This window comes from Periplaneta americana, chromosome 7 (genome assembly GCF_040183065.1).
Source record: "Periplaneta americana isolate PAMFEO1 chromosome 7, P.americana_PAMFEO1_priV1, whole genome shotgun sequence".
Taxonomy (NCBI): domain Eukaryota; kingdom Metazoa; phylum Arthropoda; class Insecta; order Blattodea; family Blattidae; genus Periplaneta; species Periplaneta americana.
This window is the reverse complement of record NC_091123.1, coordinates 77,867,428-77,890,427: the sequence shown is the minus strand read 5'-3', so window position 1 is coordinate 77,890,427 and position 23,000 is coordinate 77,867,428. Positions and strand designations below refer to the sequence as shown.

General features: G+C 34.4%; 1 protein-coding gene across 5 annotated transcripts in view; it reads left to right on the top strand.

Moving 5' to 3' along the window:
- LOC138703217 (POU domain protein 2-like) overlaps window positions 1-23,000 on the top strand; it is a 2,136,291-nt gene that overhangs the window by 1,717,915 nt on the left and 395,376 nt on the right. For all 5 annotated transcript variants that reach the window (XM_069830922.1, XM_069830923.1, XM_069830920.1 and 2 more), the window contains one exon: window positions 19,558-19,605. In XM_069830922.1, the coding sequence (XP_069687023.1) occupies window positions 19,558-19,605 (48 nt within the window). The remainder of the gene's footprint in view (window positions 1-19,557; window positions 19,606-23,000) is intronic.

Here is a 23,000-nt window from a genome sequence, read left to right as displayed (position 1 = left end):
AGTTAATACTTTAAAATCTGTATAAATTAAATTTTTTGGGTATTTATGTATCTATTATTTATTTGTATTACTATTGTAAAATTTGTCTTATTCTTCTCTATACGAGATTACCTTTCTAATATCGTAGTTAACCTGATCATGTTTTTATATAAATTTCAATTTCATTATCGTTTCTCAAATTTAAATAGGTCAGTGACAATATTCCAATATTTAATTTTTATATTGTATTATTTTTTATGTCATATTGCATTTTTAGCGCAATATAAAATATGTATTGTTAAAGTACACAAAGGCTTTCGTCACTTTGCTACGCCAGGAATCCTCCGTAACGGGAAGAAGAGTTTAAACGGCTGCTGGGTCTTACAGTCGAAATAATATAATGGATATGGAAAGAGATTAGACGTGAGTTCACCCGTGTGTACTTTCACAATAATGCGCGCAACGTCAAACGCCAGTACAAAGGCTTTATAAACACATATTTCTTGCTTAGCGTTATCGCGTTATTTATCTGCATTGCATTTCCGTATTTTTAACCATAATGAGCCCCGCTACACGGTGTTTTGATGATTGTGTGAGATACGCTGTTATTCTTCGTGCATGCTGCTGTTCATTCATATTCTAGAATGAGAATTTCAGTTTCAGAATATGCATACTGCTGTAGCAAGCAGCTAATTGTTTCCAGTTTGTGTTGTAACCGTGTGATATGGGTTGGATTCTTCAAGATTTCATCTTTTATTCACACAGTGACATCTTTCATTCGCGTAACTCAATTTATATAAAAAAAATCTTAACTGTCAAGAATTCTTTACTATATGACTCTTCCAGCTGGAATACTGGCATTGTTCGATTAAAAGAAAGCATTCGATTTGTTTTATCATAAACGCCGTCATGTTTCTCCTCTTCATTATCAGTGTCATCATCAAAGTAATAATCAAAATAATCATTTTCATCCCTGTCAACTACAAGAACTGCTGATCCTAGCCTACACTCAGGTGTGGGTTCGATTTCCGCTTGGGTTTTCGGAGGTTGTCTCCTACTGTAAGGCGAACATCAAATATTCTACGGCGAATTCTTGGCCTCATGTCGCCAATAATATAATTTCGCTGTCACCAATCCCATCTAGTAATTGATACAGCGTTGTTAAATAACCAAATGATGATTCTATAACAAGTGATATCGGTTATTCATTCCTGTTCTAAGACATCTCAAGTAATTAAACTTTTATCTACTTTATTATCCATTAGATTGACATTTCAGCTTCATTAATAGACGTTAAGGCTGGTTCACAATAAACCGGGAATGAGAACTGAACGAAAACGGGAAGCGAAGAACGTGAACGTGAAGATTTTTGGTTCACAGTAAACCGAGAACGGAAAGGGCTATGCATATCGATATGTAGCCTATGTCAATAATGATAATAAAATCGATATTAAGCATTCTGATGTTGTGTATACTTTACCAATGGCATTCTCTCATGAGTACAAGCCAGCCAACATAAATGCAGGTTAACTAACTTCGAAATTTAAGACAGGGAATATTTAAAAATTCATTTCACGTGGTAGTCTGGTCACATATACACGTAGCATATATGGAAAGTGATTCTATTTAATTTCTGCGTAAATTACAAGCAATGAATGGACAAGATATTATGTCACGGTCTCCTTGCTATAAAATATAAACGAGAACGGCATTGTTAAAACTTGATCAACTCTCCGTTTCCGTTCATGAGCTCCGACAAGTTTCTCGTTAATTGTGAATGCTCACATTTAAATAGATGTGTTTTTAAAATGTTTCCGTTGTCGTTCTCGTTTCCGTTCCCGGTTTGTGAACCAGCCTTTATGGTTCACTGGTAGGTAAATCCTCAATACATTTGCTGATATTGTCGCTGGTTCTTTTCAATATTTGCTGACGTTAAAATCATCTTCTGCTTTTTCATTTGACTTTAAAAAAAGATTCACATAGAAAAAGGACGGCATGTTGAACATTATTTTTCAATACGGAGTTTTCTGAAGGCAAGTACTGTGGGCTCATTTTATCTTTACCGCTAGACAACTAACTCTACTTCCCAAGAAGAAGAAACGCTCGTAGCTTATTCAAAAATATTAAAATTGTCAGATGTGCAAATTTGAGTTCTAAAATTCAATTTTCATACTTATATTAACCAAATAGGCTTGCTATTTTCACAAAACTGCAATTTTGTTAACAATTACAATACTTCATATCGAACTCTTCAGTAATGCAACTTTCAGCAGAAAGTAAAGCTTATGTTTTCGGCTGAATAGTAATTATCGATAGAGAAATATACATGAAGCGACTATGTATGTCCGTGAAAATGTCAGTTATTCCCAAATAATAATAATAATAATAATAATAATAATAATAATAATAATAATAATAATAATAATAATAATAATAATATTGAACATTAAATCGAGATGTTTGAGATCAGAAGGGCGTGTAGCACTATGGGCGAATCCAGAAATGCATATAGAGTGTTAGTTGGGAGGCCGGAGGGAAAAGGACCTTTGGGAAGGCCGAGAAGTAGATGGGAGGGTAATATTAAAATGGATTTGAGGGAGGTGGGATACGATGATAGAGACTGGATTAATCTTGCACAGGATAGGAACCGATGGCGGGCTTATGTGAGGGCGGCAATGAATCTTTGGGTTCCTTAAAAGCCATTTGTAAGTAAGTAAGTTGTAAAAAAAAAGTTTATACATATTTTATGTAATTTAGTCTATGATTAAGGAGTTGTGTTCCTTGTGAATGTTCATGATGATGATGATAACGATGACAATCACATAGCGTGTACTAACATAAGAATCGAAAATCACAGGAATTTGACAACGGATCATTAATATTGGAAGGCAGAGCAACGATTCCAGAAAGGACAAAAGGGTTATTTCTTGATGCTCAATTACTGAGACAAATCCGCTTTGCTTGTATTATAGTCGGCATCGCAGTTCCATGTAATTATTGTACGAAACCTATCTGCATGCTCAACATACTCCTTCATTGTGCTAACAACAGTTTTCTTTTCAGGAGAGAGTAGGTTCTGCAAACTATGTACAGTTACACTGAGCATATGCATTGTGCTTCGTTCTGATTGTTGTTGCCTGTGTGTATGCATTAATAACCTGCGGTTGCAGACACCTACGTGATTCTATTTCTTGTACACAGGCACAGAGCTTTCCTTAAGCGATTGATTCATTTACTGTGTACGTACTATATGTCGCTAAGCTTTGAAGCTTCAGCCAACTTTACAACATTACGGTGTGCTTCTAATAAACAATTTTTTTCGTACTGGTATTTTCTGAATGCTGATGCCATACTGTAGAACTTGAGAAAGAAATTCGTACTGAAAAAGTTCTTTCTTCCAAATCTACAAATCTACATCATATGAACAATTGACAGATATTCGTTCATTGGGCGTATTTCGAACCCAACTGCAACATTCACAAAACATGAAAAAGTTGCTCGCCTTACGAGTATTCGTTGCGTAAACCGCAATATTTCAGTCTTTCATCTTTGATTAGGGTAATTACTGAATAGGTAAACGAAAAAAAGTGTAGAGTAAATAATATAGAGTTGTTATTGACAGTAAAATCTGAAGAAATTAAGCATATATTTGTTACTGATTGAAGTCACTTACGTATAAAGAAGCGTAAGATGATTATTGATTGATAAATCGGAAGAAATGTGGAAGTGGGTGGATGATTACTGATTGCCTAGTCGATAATAAGTTGAAGAGAGTGTAGTATGGTTAATGATTGGCTAACCAGAAATAATACCGAAGAAAGCGGAGGGTGATTAATTATTTTTTAGATTTAAGAAGAGTGTTAACGAAAGCGTAGCATGATTATTAATTGAAAAATCGGAAGAGATATTATAACGCTTACTGATTCATGAAGCAACAAACTAAAAGAAATTAATGTGTATGAAAATATAGGATTATTAATGATGAAAAAACTGGAAGAACTGTATTATATGAAAATATAGGATTGTTACTGATCATGAAACCAGAAGAACTGTGTATAGAAATATAATAGTATGATTAATTATTAACAAACCAGAAGAACTGAGTATGCAAAAATATAGGATGGTTAATGATTACCAACCGTAAGGAATGTGTATGGCAATTTAGGATGATTTTATCAACAAATAGAATAAATGTGTATGGAAATATAAGATAGATAGTGACTGATAAACCAGAAAAGCTGTAAAAATTGTATATCGAAATATAGGATGTTTAATGATTAATTAACAAACTGGAAGGACTGTGTATGGAAATATAAACTGGAAGAACTGTGTATGGAAATATAAACTGGAAGAACTTTGTATGGAAATATATGAGAATTAATAGATTATGTTAACACATCGGAAGAACTACTCGTATGTGTGGAAATGTGGGATAATAAATGATGAACAAACTAGAAAAAGAGTGAATGACAATATTTGATGAATGACGATCAACGAAACAGAAGAAATACAGAATGATTAATAATTAACAAACCAGAAGAACTATGTATGGAGATATAGGACGATTACATTAACAAGCCAGAATAAATGTTATGGAAATATAGGGTGATTAATGTTTAACACACCAGATGATTGTAACAAAACGTAGAGTGATTAATTATATTTTGCAAACCAAAATAAATTTGTAAAGGATAATTTTGATTAGTTATTTGGAAACTATATGAAACGTAGAATGATTAATGGTTAGTAAATTGGAAAAAATATTTCAGAAAACGTGACATGATTACTAGTAGATAAGTCAAAGAAATCTAACAGAGAACGTAAGATGATTTTTTATTATTATATGGTAAACCAGAAATGTGTAAAAAGGGCAGGATGATTAACTGATTGGACAATCTAAATTTTAAGAAAATTAATATTATTAAACTACGTACTTCGTTTTGTGTTTAATGGACGTAATTTTGAGTCCATTACACACTACAATTCTATTGCGTATCTTATTATAAAACTTAAACTTAATGGAAATATAACACAGTACGTTCAAATATTCCCTCCACAATACAGTGCCTACTTGTAAGGACGATAAACATTCCTCTTTCTTGCACTCTCACTTTTGTAGAACTGGAATTGACTCAGCGCGGACAAGCGAAAATGAATCTTAATAACTACACCTCACCTGCGGAGGGATTAGTTGAACGCACCGCAGATGCATATTGTCAACAAAATCTGTTGTATCAGACGTCGTTGTTTAAAGTTATATATATATTTCCGGCTTCACAATGCTGCACATTTTTCCGGAACCCATGATTAGAAAATTTTAAGATTTTTTTTTAACATTTTCCCTCATTCTCGTCTCTCTACTCATAAATTTTCATCAAAATTCCGTTCTCTCATAATGCTAAAAAATAGTTGATTCTCAAAACTTTCGAATACGTGTATTGTCAGTTGGTAATTAAACTTGATATTATTATTATTATTATTATTATTATTATTATTATTATTATTATTATTATTATTATTATTATTATTGTTGTTGTTGTTGTTAAGACAGTTCAGTGAGGACGTAAAAGCTTGAAACCAAAATAGCTAAGTGGAATGGAGAATATTATATTATACTTGGTGGAAGCCAATCTTTTTGCATTAATTCCCAGAGGTAATAGATCAAGTCAATGCGAACAAGTTTTAACAAATAGTTTTTTGATACGTCCTATAATTATGAGAATACGAAGTGCAACATGTTGCAACACTGCAGAGCACCATTGCTCCTTGAGGTCATTGCTCCACTGTGGGGGTGAGTGTAACTGCAATCACCTACTCTGCAAGACTTGCGAGAGGAGAATGTAAACAAAAACGTCTCATCAGATACGTTTGAATCAAATTACTGTACACTCGCGACACTTAACACATTACTTAACATTACTGTAAACTTAATTTCTTTTCCAAATCAATTTTTAATTTCTTCAAAGTTAATAATTTAAATGGATATTTAGTTACAGAATGTGTATTCGTAATTATGTTATTTTTAGTTTGCATCAAATGTAAAGGAATCTTCAATGAAAATGGTTTTGTTTTATATGAATGTAAGGTACATTCTTTACTATTTTGTAATTGCGTGAAAAGCAAAGAAATCAACAGATCTGTGAATGTTAAATAAGTTTCATGGTATTCAGTTTAGAGTTAGAGTGTTATAGCGTAATAAAGAATGTTGAAAACCTAACAATTTGTGTAATTAATTGATTCAGTACTTTGTTTTCATTTACAGTAATTTTATCGAAATGCATCTGATGACTTTATGAGACGTTTTCGTTTACATTCTCCTCTCGCAAGTCTTATAGAGTGGATGATTGAGTTATTCGTCCCCACTGCGAAGTAATGACCTCAAAGAGCGTTGCCACACGTTACATTTTGCATTCTCAAAATTGTTGGAAGTATAGAAAAACTTATTTGACAAAATTTGTTCGCATTCACTTGATCTATTACCTCTGTGAATTAATGTAATAGCACAGTCTAGTATATACAGTCACGAAGCTTGAGTTGATGAGGTTGCTAGGAACAATAGACTGTGCAGGTACTATTTCGCATTGTCTGTAATGAGATGATAGTAGCGATCCTAGTGGTTAGCAACTATCTATGGATGCATATTTATTACATATTGAGCTTCGTGACTGTATATACTAGACTGTGGTAATAGGTTCCCTTCCGCTCTTTAAATCAGAAGCGGGAAGTGAAGAGCAACGTAGAGATTAGCGAATCGAAAACATTAAGACCAAGAACCACGAAGACTGTAGCGCCAAGTAAGAATAAATTTGAAGTATAGAGTTTGAACATTCTTATTGATAATATTTCATCGCAGTTCAAAGTACGCTCCTTGTAATGGCAGCAGAATATTTCGAGACGTGTTTTCCTTGGAGTTATTAACAGGAGACAATATAAAAAACTGGTAACAGTGGCCATAGTGCCGAAAGCAAGAATCACAGTAATAACAACAATAATGACGGTGGGTTATTGTGTGACGGTTATCAACCCTGTGCAGAAGGACGAAAATTAATGGCGATCATGAAACGAAGTTGTTCTCAGAAGGACTTGACTTCATATTCTACGTAAGTCTCTAACAAAGAATAGTTTGCGTTCATAATTTCAGCTAGTATTTAAGTACATTGTTTGAAATATTGAAATTTATCTTCCCCAGAGTGTTATTCAGAATTTATCTCCCATTTAGTATTATAATTCACCTTTTCAATCGACATCATGACGTGATAAATCATAGTATGAAATGTAAAGTGTATATTTTAATAACATTGTTCTTTGATTTGTCCAGTCGTGATGCATGCATAGGCTATAGTGAAGTTTCTAACGCCGCCTGATAGTCACTTACGTCATGATTCCTAATCCTACACAGGACATTGATACTTGTCCGTTGTCAATATAACATCTTGTGCTGTCGTTAGTGGAGGCCAGCCGACGTACTGAAGCCACATTACTGAATTCCGACCGTAGCATCGTCTAGTATCGGTCAAAAGTGAAATAAAACTACACAATGCAGGTTGAATGGATGGAAAAGAGTGGACGTTCTGTAAGTTACGTTACATCATTCTGATAATGTCTTAAAGTCTCATTACTTTAAGTCATATGTCTGTTGAAGGGTTACAAATATATTTTTCTCTCGTTAATAATAAATAATATAATGTAATATAATATAATATATAATATAATATAATCAGTTACTTTTTAAATTTAATTATAAAACTTTAAAATCTAGACGATTAATAAATAGCCAAATTTTACTCTATAAGACTATTAATGGTATATTGAATAACTGTGATTTTCTTAAATTCCTTTAGTTCAATGTAAAAAGAACAGAATTACGTCATACGCAACCTTTTGTTATTCCAATTTCTAGAACTGTTTCCTTCAAGAACGCTCCATTGTTTGTTATGTGTAATACTTACAACTGTCTCGCTTTAAACTGTGATTCTCAATTAGATTTCAGTTTAACAGTTAAAAAATTTCATACAATATTAAAAAGAATTGTATTTCCTTAGGTATTTAAATTATGAAGAAGTGTATTATCATGTTTTTTTACTCTAGTTTTGAAATAATTTTGCATTATTATGTTGACATTTGGCACTATATTAACTGCAATATTATATTCTAGCATCTATTATGTATCTTTATTTCTTACGTTTGTGTTGTTTGTTCTGTTTTTTATTATGTATTTTGTATATGTATCAGTGTAAGCCACCTTAATTGGAAGCTTGCTTCTGTTGCTGGTGGATTTATAATATAATATAATATAATATAATATAATATAATATAATATAATATAATATAATATAATATAATATAATATAATATAATATAATACAATATAATATAAAATAATATAATATAATATAATACGGATTTGCAGTCAAAGACCTACCCTTGGGCAGAACACTATGAATGACAATATAAAATACAATATAGGCCTATATTAATATAAACAACGCTAAATAGTATAACATAACAGAGCAACATGCGATTCGTAAGAAGTAAGTTGCATTCTGGAAAGTCTAAATGTGGTTTCTAGTGGAGAAAGACGATGTTGAGGCAAATTTTCTTCATAGTACTTCTGCTTCTAATGTAATGACTTCATAATTTTTAATTCACTACCATTCACTAAATTAAGTAGATGAAAAAAGTTAAGTCGTGCTGTCATTGTTATGTGCGGGCGAATCCTCGGTCTCATCTCGCCTAATACCGTCTCGCTATCACCAATTCCATCGACGCTACATAACCCAGTAGTTTATATAGCGTCGTTAAATAACCAAGTAAAAAAATATGTGCCCACGAATCCGATGTATCAAACAGTTTATTAATAACAACCAAACAGTAGTTCGTCCAGTGGACGTTGGTAAAAGACACAACAACAACAACAACAACAACAACAATAATAATAATAATAATCATCATCATCATAATCATAATTATAATAATCATCATTATCTTTAAATTATAGTTCAGGTTTTATGAACCTATTGCGACTTCAGTGTCACCTTGTTCTTAGTCTACCACATATCTTTTACCTACAGGTTGATAAGGTTATATTTCCTTTGGGTATCTGCTTTGGTCCATTCAGTCAACATGGTCATTCCATTGTGTTGTATGTGTGCGTGAGTGCGTATGTGGAATTTTTTCCTAAATTGAAAATATATTGAAATCTTGTCTATTTTTTTCATTCTCTCGTGCAATTTTTACCGACCGTAGAAATCTCATTTCACGGGATATAATCTTTAATAATAATAATAATAATAATAATAATAATAATAATAATAATAATAATAATAATAATAATAATAATAATAATAATAATAATAAAAATAATACAATAACAATAATAAAAATAAAATTCACAATTACAATAAATATAATCTTCCTATTCGATTTATAACGTCTCTACAAAATTACAGTAACACAAAAAATAATATAAAAACATTCAAAATGTTAAATTTGTATACTATGGAACAGAGTTTAAGGTCTGTATTAATATTAATAATGTAAATAACTAAACGAAAAAGGGCTACTAATAAGGCAAACAAGAAATAAAATTATATTATTACTTCATAACATAAGCCTTTCGATCCGTTCCTACCCCATTAAAATTGTTTACTTAATCGTAATCTTGTTCTTTCGTCCTTCCGCTCTGGAGTATCATCGGCTTCGAAATTCTGTCAACTTCTAACTCTAATTTATACAGTAAGTACTTTATGTAGCCTACTCATAATGATTTCATCATGCCATGTTCTTTTTTCTTTATTCCGTTATTTTATATTAACTGATATGTTATATAGCGTCGATGAAATTTGTGATAGCGAGATGGTATTCGGCGAGTTGAGGCCGAGGATTCGCCATAAATTACGTGATATTCGCCTTGCAATTGGAGAAAACAGTTGAAAAAATTGAACCAGGTAATCAGAGCGAGCGGGAATCGAACGCAGGCCCTAGCGCATCTCCGGATCAACAGGTAAAAGCGCTACCGACTGAATTACGGTGACTCGTTTTACACACTACTATTTCGGTACTAAAACTACCAAATTTAAATTTCGCGAAATCTATTCTTAAATGAATTTTACTATTTGATAATCTGCCTCATTTTGAGATTTCTTTGTAGTGATGAAGTATCTGTCGCATGTTAGATATTGTGGAACGAAGTATAGATACCAGTCATGGATAAATCAATTTACTCTCGTGTAGCATACATAATTTGATACATTACTGGTATCTAAACTAGAGTACCTATACTTGATTAAGAACGCAATTAGTAGGCTTAATCATGATTAATGTGTATCATTTAAAATACTTATTTTTTTTACAGAAATAATTAATACTTCTAATAGTTATTAGATTTATGAGGTAACGGAGTTCTTCGAATATCTCAATCCTCTGATATTGTTATTTGAATTGATCTTTCAGTCCCCATTTCATTATACAGTGCGATCGAGAAGTCTCTCCGCATTGCCTGTGTAGACGAGAACTCAAGTATATTTGGTAGAGAATTCAAGTGGCAGCACTGGCCGCTAAGCGTATGATGGACTGGGAGTATGAAGTTGTCAAACCGGATGAATGGGGGAGTGCCAACTTTCTACAGGGTTGTATTATAGGGTTACTAGAACTAACAGAGCTGCGGAGGGACTTCTCGATCGCACTGTATAACCTTATTTGCAGTTCATATAATCTACAAAATACTTTCTAAGTGAAGAAGTTCCACGTATTCTAGTCGCGTCTTTGGCTAAAACGTTAGCACGCTGGTCTTTCTCCAGGAGGTCCGGGTTCGATTCCCGGTGAGGTTGTCTTGGAATTTATGGTGCATAGAGCAGACGTTTCACAAGATTTTTTCTCGGGGTACTCTCGTTCCCTCTATCATTCTACAAACCCTCTTCACCTTCCCGTCATTTCATCTATTATCCCCAGTAGTTAAAAATGAGCTGGGATGAAAACCTTAGGGCGAGTTTTCAACGATGATGTAGGAAGGGCTTTGGGGATCTGGTCCTAGAGTTTATCAGGTATTCGTGTTATAATAGGACCTGACTCTCTCAGGGTTGAGGCAGGATAGCTTAGTTTAGTTGAGTTTAAATTACATGTCTAAAAACAAAATGTATAGACAAGGCCAGTTAAATTACAAAGAGATTGTACAATCAAACAATTCATTAAGATTATAAAAGGGATTTAAAATTAGCCAATTAGAGGTGTAAAATTTGAGAGCAGCTCTGTTTAAATTAAAAATATGCGATGGAAATTTATTTGCATGTTTTAGGAATGAATATCATTTCTTAATGTTAAAGTTGGAAGATTATCTTTAACATACAAAATTAACTCTAGAATATATAAATTTATTACAGCCATGATTTTGTTTTTCACAAATAATGGTTTACAGTGTTCATTAAAAAAGCTGCATTTGATATAATTCTTATGGCCCTTTTTTGAAGCAATAGGACCTTATTTATAAAGGCACTGTTCCCCATAGCAATATTCCATAGGTAAGAGTACTTTGAAAGTAAGCAAAATAAGCATCACGAATACAGTTTTCAGGTACAACAATTTTTACTCTCTTAAGGAGAAACAAGGATGCACCACCTGTCAGCATCGGATTCACGAATGCTACGCAGGTCACCTGTCGGACAGTCATCGGATATATAGAGCGCACAACGGGCCAATGCAAGTCAAAGCAAAAGACACGTCCATGGTCCGCCCCTTGAAAATCCAAGCCAGACCCAACTATTGTTGTAAGAAAGACGGTCGGAGCTGATGACAGCTACTCAAGGCCACGCCTTCCATCTTAATGACATAGAGCACAATAATATAGCGATTTAGCATTTCGTAAGATGTGTTATGGAATTTAATGTCACGCGTAGGGTGAGACCCTGTTATTAAAGAAGTGTTTTGTGTGTCGGAGGAAACAGAGACAACGAAATGTTCTTGGACAATGATTTCTCATTATAACGCAGTATTCTCTCTTTCTGTGCACGAGTTATGTGACTCTTGAACGCTATAATTCTATGTCATAAAACTGTGACATGCTCATGTTGTGTTTAAAATGCGATTACAATCATATAGCTGGTCGAGCCGCTACTCTGCATGGGAACTAGCAGCTGCAGCGGCATGGAGGATGCATAATTACACACGTGTTCGATGCCGTGCTGGCCCGACCCCTGTCTATGCCATTCTTAACCTACAGTTTTGTCTTTCTGCAGTAGGATATAACATGCAAGATCTGTCAGAACTAGAATGATTTGAGAGCAGTAATTGTCCCAGAAACCAAATGAACGGTGTCCTATAAATGACATTTATTTACAAGCACTTACACAATTTTTTGTAAAATGTTTTTCTTTTCGAAAACACATTTTTTTTCCACAAATTCAACAGAATTTCATTAAAAATGTAAATATTGAACTAATTTGTGTCTTGTTGAACCTAATACTATCTTATCTCTTTAGGCTATATTTGCTTCTAATTGAAGATACTCATTGCCCCACATTTTCCCTATTTTCATCAACTTCTGACTTGCAAAATTAATATTGGTTCTTATTTGGTTCTAAAACTTACATATATTACAAACTAAATAAATGGTGCCGTGGAAATAAAACAAACTTCGTTATAACATGTAGACCTATTCACGTAAAATTGTGTCGAATTAATTTTCCACGAACGACTCTTCTATACAGTGTTTTGTGTTTTAAAATTAATGTCAAACCCTCTCCAGGCGAAAGTGTTAAACAAGTTCTTGACCACTAAATCAAAGGTGTTTTTTAACTTTCCTATTTTGTAAAAACTCTCTTTATTATAATTCCACTTTTTATTTACTTATTACTTGTAAAATTAATTGCAGATAATTTCTGACACCTCAAGATATGACAGGAAATAAACGGTGGTGCATAAATAGCACGTACTTATGGGCATTTATGTAAAATTGCACCAAACGTACACCTTAAAATCTCTCTATCTCTTTCTCTTTCTCGTATTTTTCTTTATAAATTCATAACAATCTTACTTCAGTTTGAAATATTAATCTAATCAGTGTCTATTTATAAATTTATTTTAAAGTTTTCAATCATATCATTGGCCGCGGAACCAGGTGGCCCGGGTTCGATTCCCGGTCGGGGTAAGTTACCTGGTTGAGATTTTTTTCCGGGGTTTTCCCTCAACCCAATATGAGCAAATGCTGGATAACTTTCTGTGTTGGACCCCGGACTCATTTCACCGGCATTATCGCCTTCATCTCATTCAGACGCTAAATAACCTCAGATGTTGATAAAGCATTGTAAAATAGCCTACTAAAATAAAATAAATAAATCATATGATTGAAAACTTCACAATAAATTTATAATATTGAACTCATTTATCTGAAAAATCAAAAATGAATTGTAAGATAATCAGTGTCTTCCTGACGGTTAGTTATTCCTAAATCCTCTAGTTATAATAAATTACAATTGTTACCATAACAGATAAATTCTATAGGACCAAAAATTAATCTTTACGTAGATTCTTCGTCCAACAAGGGAAAAACACTAGAGGAGGGGGATTCGATTCGGTGCAGTGGATTGAACTTCGGCGTGTCTCAATGGTTAGAGCGCTTGGTACGTAGAACCAAGGACCCCGGGTTAGATTCCTGGTACCGGAGCGAATTATTCTCCTCTAATTACAATTGTTACCATAACAGATAAATTCTGTAGTATCAAAAATTAATCTTTACGTAAAATTATGTTTGCGTAAAACGGTATGAAGTTCTGTCCATTGAACGTCTGTAGAGAGCCGCACAAAGGATTTTTTATTGCACGTCATAGTTTGTAATTTAATACGCCAACTTATCACCTAATCGTAGATAAAATAATATCGATGCTTTGACATACTAAAGCTATGAACTCATTTGGGGATACGAGACTTTTATTTACCGAGTCCTATAATGCCTTTCATCCAGAGTAAAATGAATTAGGAAGATACCTGATTGCAAATAAGAGAGTTACGAAGAACGTGAGAGGAAACATCAGTATGTAACAAAGAATAAGTAGAACGGAGAAATTCTCTTCGGCACCGGGACTCGAACCCGGGTTTTCAGCTCTACGTTCTTACGCTTTATCCACTCTGTTCTACCCATTCTTCACCATATGGTAATGCAGAATTCCTGTAGGAAATATCGTATGTACATCGGTACATCGTAGTAATATGATAAGCGTAGGTAATCACTTCGTGATTCAAGTCGGCGTCTTGTTCCGTCGAACCCCGGCTACTTAGCTATCTCGTAATAAGTGCACTTCTGTACACACTGTTGGGCGTTGTGCTCCTGTCACATATTCTGTGACAGTACATGAGGTTAGACCATCAAAGGGGAACAGAGAGGTAGAACTTGAACTGAAAAAGATTCAGTCCGGCATCGGAACTAGAATCTGGTGTGGCTTAGTGAATAAAGCGGAGAGAATTTTCTCCGTTCCACCCATTCTTCACCATATGCTAATGCAGAATTCCTGCACGGAAATATCAGTATATGAAAATACTAAGACGTAAAGGGAGGCCGTACAACAGACTAGTAAATTTCATGAAGAAAAACCATCTTCAAGGTACAGATACCTCCAGAATACTTCAAAATACTTTTGAAAGGAAAACTGAATCTCATTTTCAGTCTCTCCGACTACTGCAATTAGCTAAAAAGGAAGAAGAAATAAGATAAAGGGAATAAATTAAAAATTCAAGACGTGTGTTATGAAGAGCTTTTATGATTGAGAGAATGAGGTGCGAAGTCGAGAACTTTGGAACTTGTTTCGTCAACTTGCTCAGTCTTAAGTGCTTCCTGTTGCCCTGATCGATACGGATTTACACTCAATGCTTCGGATAACAAACTCATTCTCTAACAAGCCCAATTATTCTTAATCGTATTTCCCCAAATGAGCACTGCCGAATTCCTCAAGAGCTGCAATAACAGCCTCTTGAGTCTGAAAGTCCTTGTCTAGGGCGAAAGCGCTGAATCTAGTCGAGGATTCTTCTTATGTACCAGTTTTATATAATTTTAATCACATGGAGCTCCTGCATTTGGTCATTTAGGAATTTTCTGTACCGCTGGTAGGAATGACAGTGAATTATTGCAAGTGGTGGAACTATAAGAGAGGAAACGTAAATGTCTTGAGAAAAGAAGCTCGATATCTTTTATCTGCCACAAATCCAACATTTTTGCCTCTCAAATCTTCTAAGCCGACAAATAAAGCAGACGTTTTAGACTTCGGTTAGCTGTGCGCCTACCAAATGTATTGCAGTGATCGGCAGAGAAGACTTATGCTGTGAACAGATCAGTGCCATTCATGTGATTGTTGATTTATATAGTATTTTCAAGTAGTACAAATTGTGGTTTCTGTTAATTACTTTTTTTAATCAATAGTTTTCCTCAAATACGCTGTCACTTTTATACCATACAGTCGCGTCAATCATATTTTTCCATGGTTTGGATTTTGCAAAGATCTGTATTTATAATGTAAATTTATCATATTTTCACAGTCCTGTTCTTCCGTCTTTTCGACTTGTACGGCAGCATCGACTTAGAAATTCATCGTTTTAGATTCTCACCAGACTTAGCCATTTCTTTTTGTAACTATTAATACTTTCTTCCCAATATCTTCTTTATGATGCTTATTATGATTGAAGAGAGATTCCTAGCAGTGATCCAAAAATATCACTTCCGCTGTTTGCAGCTTGCCTGCCGGTCTGAAGTTGCGCTCGGGCGCGGGTTCGATCCCCGCTTGGGCTGATAGACTGGTTGGGTTTTTCGAGATTTTCCTCAACCGTAAGGTGAATGCCAAGTAATCTATGGGGAATCCTCGGCCTCACCTCGCCAAATACCATCTCGCTATCACTAATCTCATGGGCGCTAAATAACCTAGTAGTTGATATAGCGTCGTTAAATAACCAACTAAAAAAAAACAGAGAGGGGTGTAGTCGGCTGTCACACACTGGTTCTGATCCCAGGCGGCAGACTTCTACGACACAAGGATACAAAAGTTGTGTTTCCATTTATTTGTGTTTCTAAAACTCTCAGCATCTTCGAAGTTGCATGTAACTCGGGTTAAGAGCCACTATACTAGAACTATAATCTACTGAACAACGATATTAATAACAAATACTCGTGAGTTGAATCACGTAGGTGTTCTTCATTCCAGAGAGTCGTGTTAAACATAGGAAGTTACACCGATGTTCGTGGAACCGGAAGTAAGATATTTTAGTAATTAACACGGGGGAACGTATTAAAGTTCGATGCAAATATAAGATATGGTTTTAATTGATTTAAATCCATTATCCGCGAGCGAGTGATAAGATGGAACTAATTAACTGATGCAATTATGATTGGACTAATGGATAGCTTATTATTGCATTAATTACCATCGGATTAGATAGAATCTAGACTGGTAAATATATAAAACTCTTTCGTAAGTTTTGACACGTATGAATATAAATCGAATATCTTCTGTTAATAAATTTTCTTTGATAAGGCTGTCTTGAGAAGGGAATCACCGTATCGCCTTCCAGAATGGATTATGCAGATTAATCGGGTGAAAAGATTTATTGAGCAAACACGATTTACTTATATTTTCATTATTATCATATTTTGCTTCTTTATATTTCAAGATTTTGATGGAACTAATGATGATAATAGATTTAATAATAATAATAATAATAATAATAATAATAATAATAATAAAATAATAATAAACTTTATCAGCGTTATTAATAAGTATTTAATGAATTTCAATCTTAAGGCATATAAACTTGCAAATGTTTATTTGCTATTTAATAACAATATATGAACGTTTTCGCCGTTTAGGGCATCTTCAGATGTAACAAAACATGTTATCTGGATCTATAATAGTATATTATGCAAATAAGAAGGAAAATAGAGAACAATATATGTGATACATGAAATTCATGAGCTTTATGTAGATATAACATGATACAGGATGAATATTGAGATAATCTTTGAATTTGAACTTAGACTGGACGAATGTTTTATTTTATACATATAGCTCATGTTACAATTAATATACAATGTTTAAAATTTGTCAATGATGTTATTTTTAAAATTTACAATGATGATATTATTTTCATTATAAAATTTAAATTTTAACATTGACTAATTTAATCACTGTATATCAATTGTAAAGTAGTCATCAACGTCAAACAACATTCATTCAAATGCCAACGGCCTCTCTAAGTGAAATAATTACAAAACACACGAACATTAACTACGCATACTATCTTGTAACTTACGACAACTTTCAGCCATGATTACTTTAAATATTTTATTATCATCATTGTAAATTTTAAAAATAACATCATTGACAAATTTTAAACATTGTATGTTAATTGTAACATGAGCTATATGTATAAAATAAAACATTCGTCCAGTCTAAGTTCAAATTCAAAGATTATCTCAATATTCATCCTGTTTCATGTTATATCTACATAAAGCTCATGAATTTCATGTATCACATATATTGTTCTCCATTTTCCTTGTTATTTGCATAATATACTATTATAGGTCCAGATAACATGTTTTGTTACATCTGAAGATGCCCTAAACGGCGAAAACGTTCATATATTGTTATTAAATAGCAAATAAACATTTGCAAGTTTATATGCCTTAAGATTGAAATTCATTAAATACTTATTAATAATTTACCAGGCATATTGATATATTAAATGAATTGTAAATTTATCAGCGTTGTCATCGCCAATAAATTAATCTTACTAGTATAGATGAAACCTGTCAGAGTGTTTCGTCTTAAGGAATTTTGGGGTTTTAAAGCATGTTTGTATTGGCTCAAGTCTTAGATATAACATATGGTTTCAAAGCGTAATTGTGCTCACTGCAAATATATGAGCTTCGTGTTCTTATTAATAACTTAAGTACCAATAATTGCTACTTTGAAGGTGTGGTTGACATTAGCTTTCGGCTTTAACATTAAATGAGTGGTTCGGGAGTAAAATATGGTAAGTGACGTTTTAGTGTTTTGAAGATATTAGATAGGTAAACATTTATACATGCAACAGTTTGTATAGTTCCAGAAAAGTAAAATCTATATACTTTTGCCATCTGTTGAAATGTTGGAAAACTATCTTCTGCATTAGACGCAGAATGTAAGATGCCGTATTAAACGCTACATATCTCATTTTTGACCAAAATGACAGTTACGTCCGAGCCCCTCAAATTATTTTTAAATTATAATTGACAACTTCCCTTTTAGAATGAAATTATGTGAATACAAATTTAAATTAACGATTTTTAATAATAAGTATCCAATAAGGTGTAAAATATGCAAAGGAAATGTTATAGACGCACATATCGAAACCTTAAAATATCTGGAATTTAATCTGCTATTCATTGAAGAAGGTGAAAATAAAAATATTCAAATTAAGTTATGTCACAAGTGTAATGAATGCCCCCCCCTTTTTTTTTTTCATTATGAACCTAATAGATGACGGACCTTAGAAGATCCGAAAGGAGATGAAGGGAACAAAAATACTTGAGTTTTTATTGTTGCTGGTACAGTTGCTGTTAAAGATGATGGTGTAGACCAGGCCTGCAGAACCCGTAAGTAGGGGAAATACGTCAGTCTTACTCCACTTCTATTGGGGATGATCGACTTCTGAGTAGAATTGTTGACTTTCTTTGCGTGTGGAAGGTTTATCAGTGGCGGCACTGTAATTTATAAAAAAAATTGTAATAAAAGCATTGTATTTGTAATGCGTTATGTCGTTTCAAGGTTTACGATTATGCTAGATTTTCTGTCGGTAGTTTCTTTGAGATTTCTTTGCACCTAGCTTGCTTTAGATTTTCCAAAACTTTCCTCCTATCATCACTTAAGGAAACATAATTTCTAGCATTTAAGTAATGAACATTGAAAGTTAATACAAATGTCACCATTCATTTCAATACAAAATGAACACAACGAGTGATGTCCTTATAATTTATAACAGTATATATGTAAATAATCAATATGCAGTTCGTAATAATGAAATTACCCGAACGTTTGTCTATTCCATAATTCTTAATATGGGCTTTGTTGAAATGTCGTTCAATATTGAAATGACGAGTAGAAATAAATTGGATGGACACAGTAAAAAAAATAATTCTTTCGTCTTCTTCAACAACAAAATAATCATATTCCCATTTCCTGTGGAAGTAGTATTTCTTCAGAGTTTAGATTTTACCATGTTTCAGTTCTCTTCAAATTGCAGTACGCGTATTGTGTACCTGCCGTCTAGGATGAATGTTGATATAGCAGAATGCAAGTAGAACGCTATGACCACACTGGTAGAAAAGGTGGGGTGGGGTAGAAGGGGTACGAAGGCAGTCGCTCTGAGGAGCTACAGTTCTGCAGGTCTGGTATAGACGAAAATAAAAACATAATCTTAATTTTTACATTCGTCTAAATAAACTAAAAATATGACGAATTATTCTTTTATGTATGCCTAATTGTTAATTTAATATTATTTTGTTGTTAAATTGGCTGCTAGCTAGCCAAGAGTTTTAGTTACTGATATATGTTGTGTTCTTTTCAGGTGCCTGTGACCCCGCCATGAGGGAGAAGCAGTATTGTAAAGACCACGGTGAGTCTTCAATTCAAAATAATTAGCCTTTAGAGTAGGGTTGGTGTAACCTCACTTTACACAACAGTCTGTATTCAAGACAGATCATAGCAGCCCAACTAGAGTTGTGGCGGCGAGCACATGTGACGTCCTTGCAGGTCCGCGGACCTGACTACCAGCAGCACACCTGCGACCGGCGTTATAAAACGCTTAGGACAGGATAATAAAGGAATTATCTTGGCGCCGTTCACGGTACTAATTGTTTTATTAAGCAAAGAATTCTGCAGTACGTAACGAGCGATGACAAAACATCATCATTATCTGGAAATCTTCCTTCCTGCCTTAACATTTTCTGTCATAATGTATTATGTGGGTTACCTTGCGGTCCAACTCGGTGGCAACATCGACCGTGTCCGAAGATAGTAGGATATGCCGCTCAGAATGAGACAGGCCATCGCATCGGTGTGGTCTAGGGGCAGTGAGCACACTCGTACTCTGAAACTATGCGCAGACGTCAGTTTGAATATTAATTGGGTCGATTAATTGACTGGATTTTTCCGAGGTTTCACCAATTGTAAGGCGAATGTGAGGTAATTCTATGACGAATCCTCGGATTTATTTCGCTACAAAAATCGACAGGTGTATACCTTTACTATACTGCATATCATTCGCGACGTTGCCAGCTCGCTCAGACCCAACCGGCAGCGGCCGTCGTTATTTCATTTAGCGCTGTGATCCTTTATCCAATTGTGTATGCACTGTCTTCTTGTATGTTTTAATTTGCGACCGAGCAGCAGTGGCGAGAGGTGGTTGCATTTTTATGTAACTGTCAATTTCGAAGTTCCTCCCTCCCGTATCTACAAAGAAGAAAGACGTAGTTTTAAGTAAAAAAAAAAAAAACTTGCTATTACCATTTCTATAGAAGCCGAGTAACCCCATAGATAATACAGCATGATAAGTTAATCGATAAAAAATGAATAGGAAGGGTGGTGTCTAGGACTCAAACAACTTCGTTATGGTCACCAGATATTGCAGATCATCCCCTAATGCGAAAGATCCTTTCCTACAGTGCGTCTTCCGCTCTGCACTGTGATCATCCCTCACCGTATAGAGTTATGCCACAGGATACCCCTTGACTAGCTGTAATATGCCAGCAGGTCTTGCGAATTGGGCAACTCCAACTGGAATCAGTACACTTTCGTCAATGTGTCAAAAAAATAAATAGTTTTGTAAATGTCATGACCAAAACTCTTACGCATCCATATGTTAGTAAATGAAATATGGGTTATAAGGTGAAATGGGATTAGGCCCACATTTTTGATGTTGAGGAAAACGGGAAAATACGGGAAGAAAACCTTACCATGCAATGGTGTCCAGTAATACTCTCCCTCCCTCCCTCCCTCCCTCTCTCTTTCTCTCTTTTCTCTCTCCCTCCCTCCCTCCCTATGCCTAGTTCTATCGGAATGGCTACCGTATCAGATGAGATCCCTAGCGACTTTCATTCCTTCATAGTGTTCTGCCCAAGGGCAGGTCTTTCACTACAAACCCAGCATTCTCCAGTCTTTCCTATTTTCTGCCTTCCTCTTTGTCTCTTCATATGACCCATATATCTTAATGTCGTCTAACATCTGATATCTTCTTCTGCTCCGAACTCTTCTCCCGTTCACCATTACTTCCAGTGCATCCTTCAGAAGGCAGTTTCTTTAGGCCATTCAATTAGGGCCTATATTAGTACTGTATTTTAAAAAAGTAAAGGTTAAAATATGAAATGTGATATTGCACTATATTCTTTATGCAGAGAAGTATGCTGTGGTAAACGGCCGGTCCTGAGATATTACGACACGTGCATTTGTCGATATGAGGTTTCACTCTAGAGTTGGGTGGATAATAACAGCTTACTTCTTCATTTTCTATGGGTTGTGTTAGCAGCTTGACCCACGCTTTATGACTTCGGCCATATTTTGTAAATTCTACCGACATTTCGAATTTCTCTATGCAAATAATGCAACACTCTGAATGGAATTCTGCCTGATGTTGCTAATATGTATGGGCCAGTCAATATTCTTAGTAATTTGAAATTATGTCGTCTATTGCTTGTGTTGAAGTATATCTTCTCTAATATTTTAGATTCTCATACAATCTTAATTCTTGCAACCGTAACTCTACTGATCTTAGTAACCTCATTTCGACAGACTTCACTTTTTTTTCTGACTACCCGTGTTTCACCCACTACTGAAATTGTGATGTTGCCGTGAAGTGGTATTATTTATGTCATTTTCTTGGATTAATCTGCTGATACACACGAAGCATGTCCCAAAAATTAGTTTTTCTTACCACGGATTTTCATATCCAGGTCACCGGTCTAGAAAGACGTCGATCGTGTTCTTTCGATAAACGAAGTATTATTCTATTTCAAGTTTCGTGTTGTAACGAATTTATAAGAATTTGAAGAATATCAACCCCAGTTTGAGAATGGAATCTCACACTCTCTGGTTGTGAAACTTGGACTCTCACTTTGAGAGAGGAACATAGGTTAAGGGTGTTTGAGAATAAGGTGCTTAGGAAAATATTTTGGGGTAAATAGGGATGAAGTTACAGGAGAATGGAGAAATTTACACAACACAGAACTGCACGCATTATATTCTTCTCCTGACATAATTAGGAACATTAAATCCAAACGTTTGAGATAGGCAGGGCATGTAGCTCATATGGGCGAATCCAAAAATGCATATAGAGTGTTAGTTGGGGGGCTGGAGGGAAAAAGACATTTGGGGAGGCCGAGACGTAGATGGGAAGATAACATTAAAATGGGTTTGAGGGAGGTGGGATATGATGATAGAGACTGGATTAATCTTGCTCAGGATAGGGACCAATGGCGGGCTTATGTGAGGGCGGCAATGAACATCCGGGTCCTTAAAAGCCAGTAAGTAAGTAAGTAAATCTTACACTCTCAGAATACAAGACCGGTACCATGTTCTCAAGAAATTAATTATTCTAATCTGGTTTTCATACAAAGCTTTCACTTGTGATAAATTAAAACTGGTGATGTAAACAATAAAATAAACCAAAGCGATTTATTAAGAAGTCCCAGGCTGTACTTTCATATCAAATGAAGGACAGACATGTCACCGTAATTAAAAACAACTCGAACATGCCAATGATAATAATGAAAGTAAACACATGTCTTCCATAATTAGCCCTCATTAATACGCTGTAAATGTAAGCGAGCAAAAATATAATATTTTCATTCCTTTTGATTTCATTTTATGATCGAGTGATCTAATAGCATATTCCATAATTGGTGAAGGCAAGTGAAAGAGAAATCTCGATGTTTATACACAAGTCGTCGAATGATTCGTGCGTACAAATAAGACCATGACGGGATCGGTAAATATTGAATGATTTAAAAATCGAAG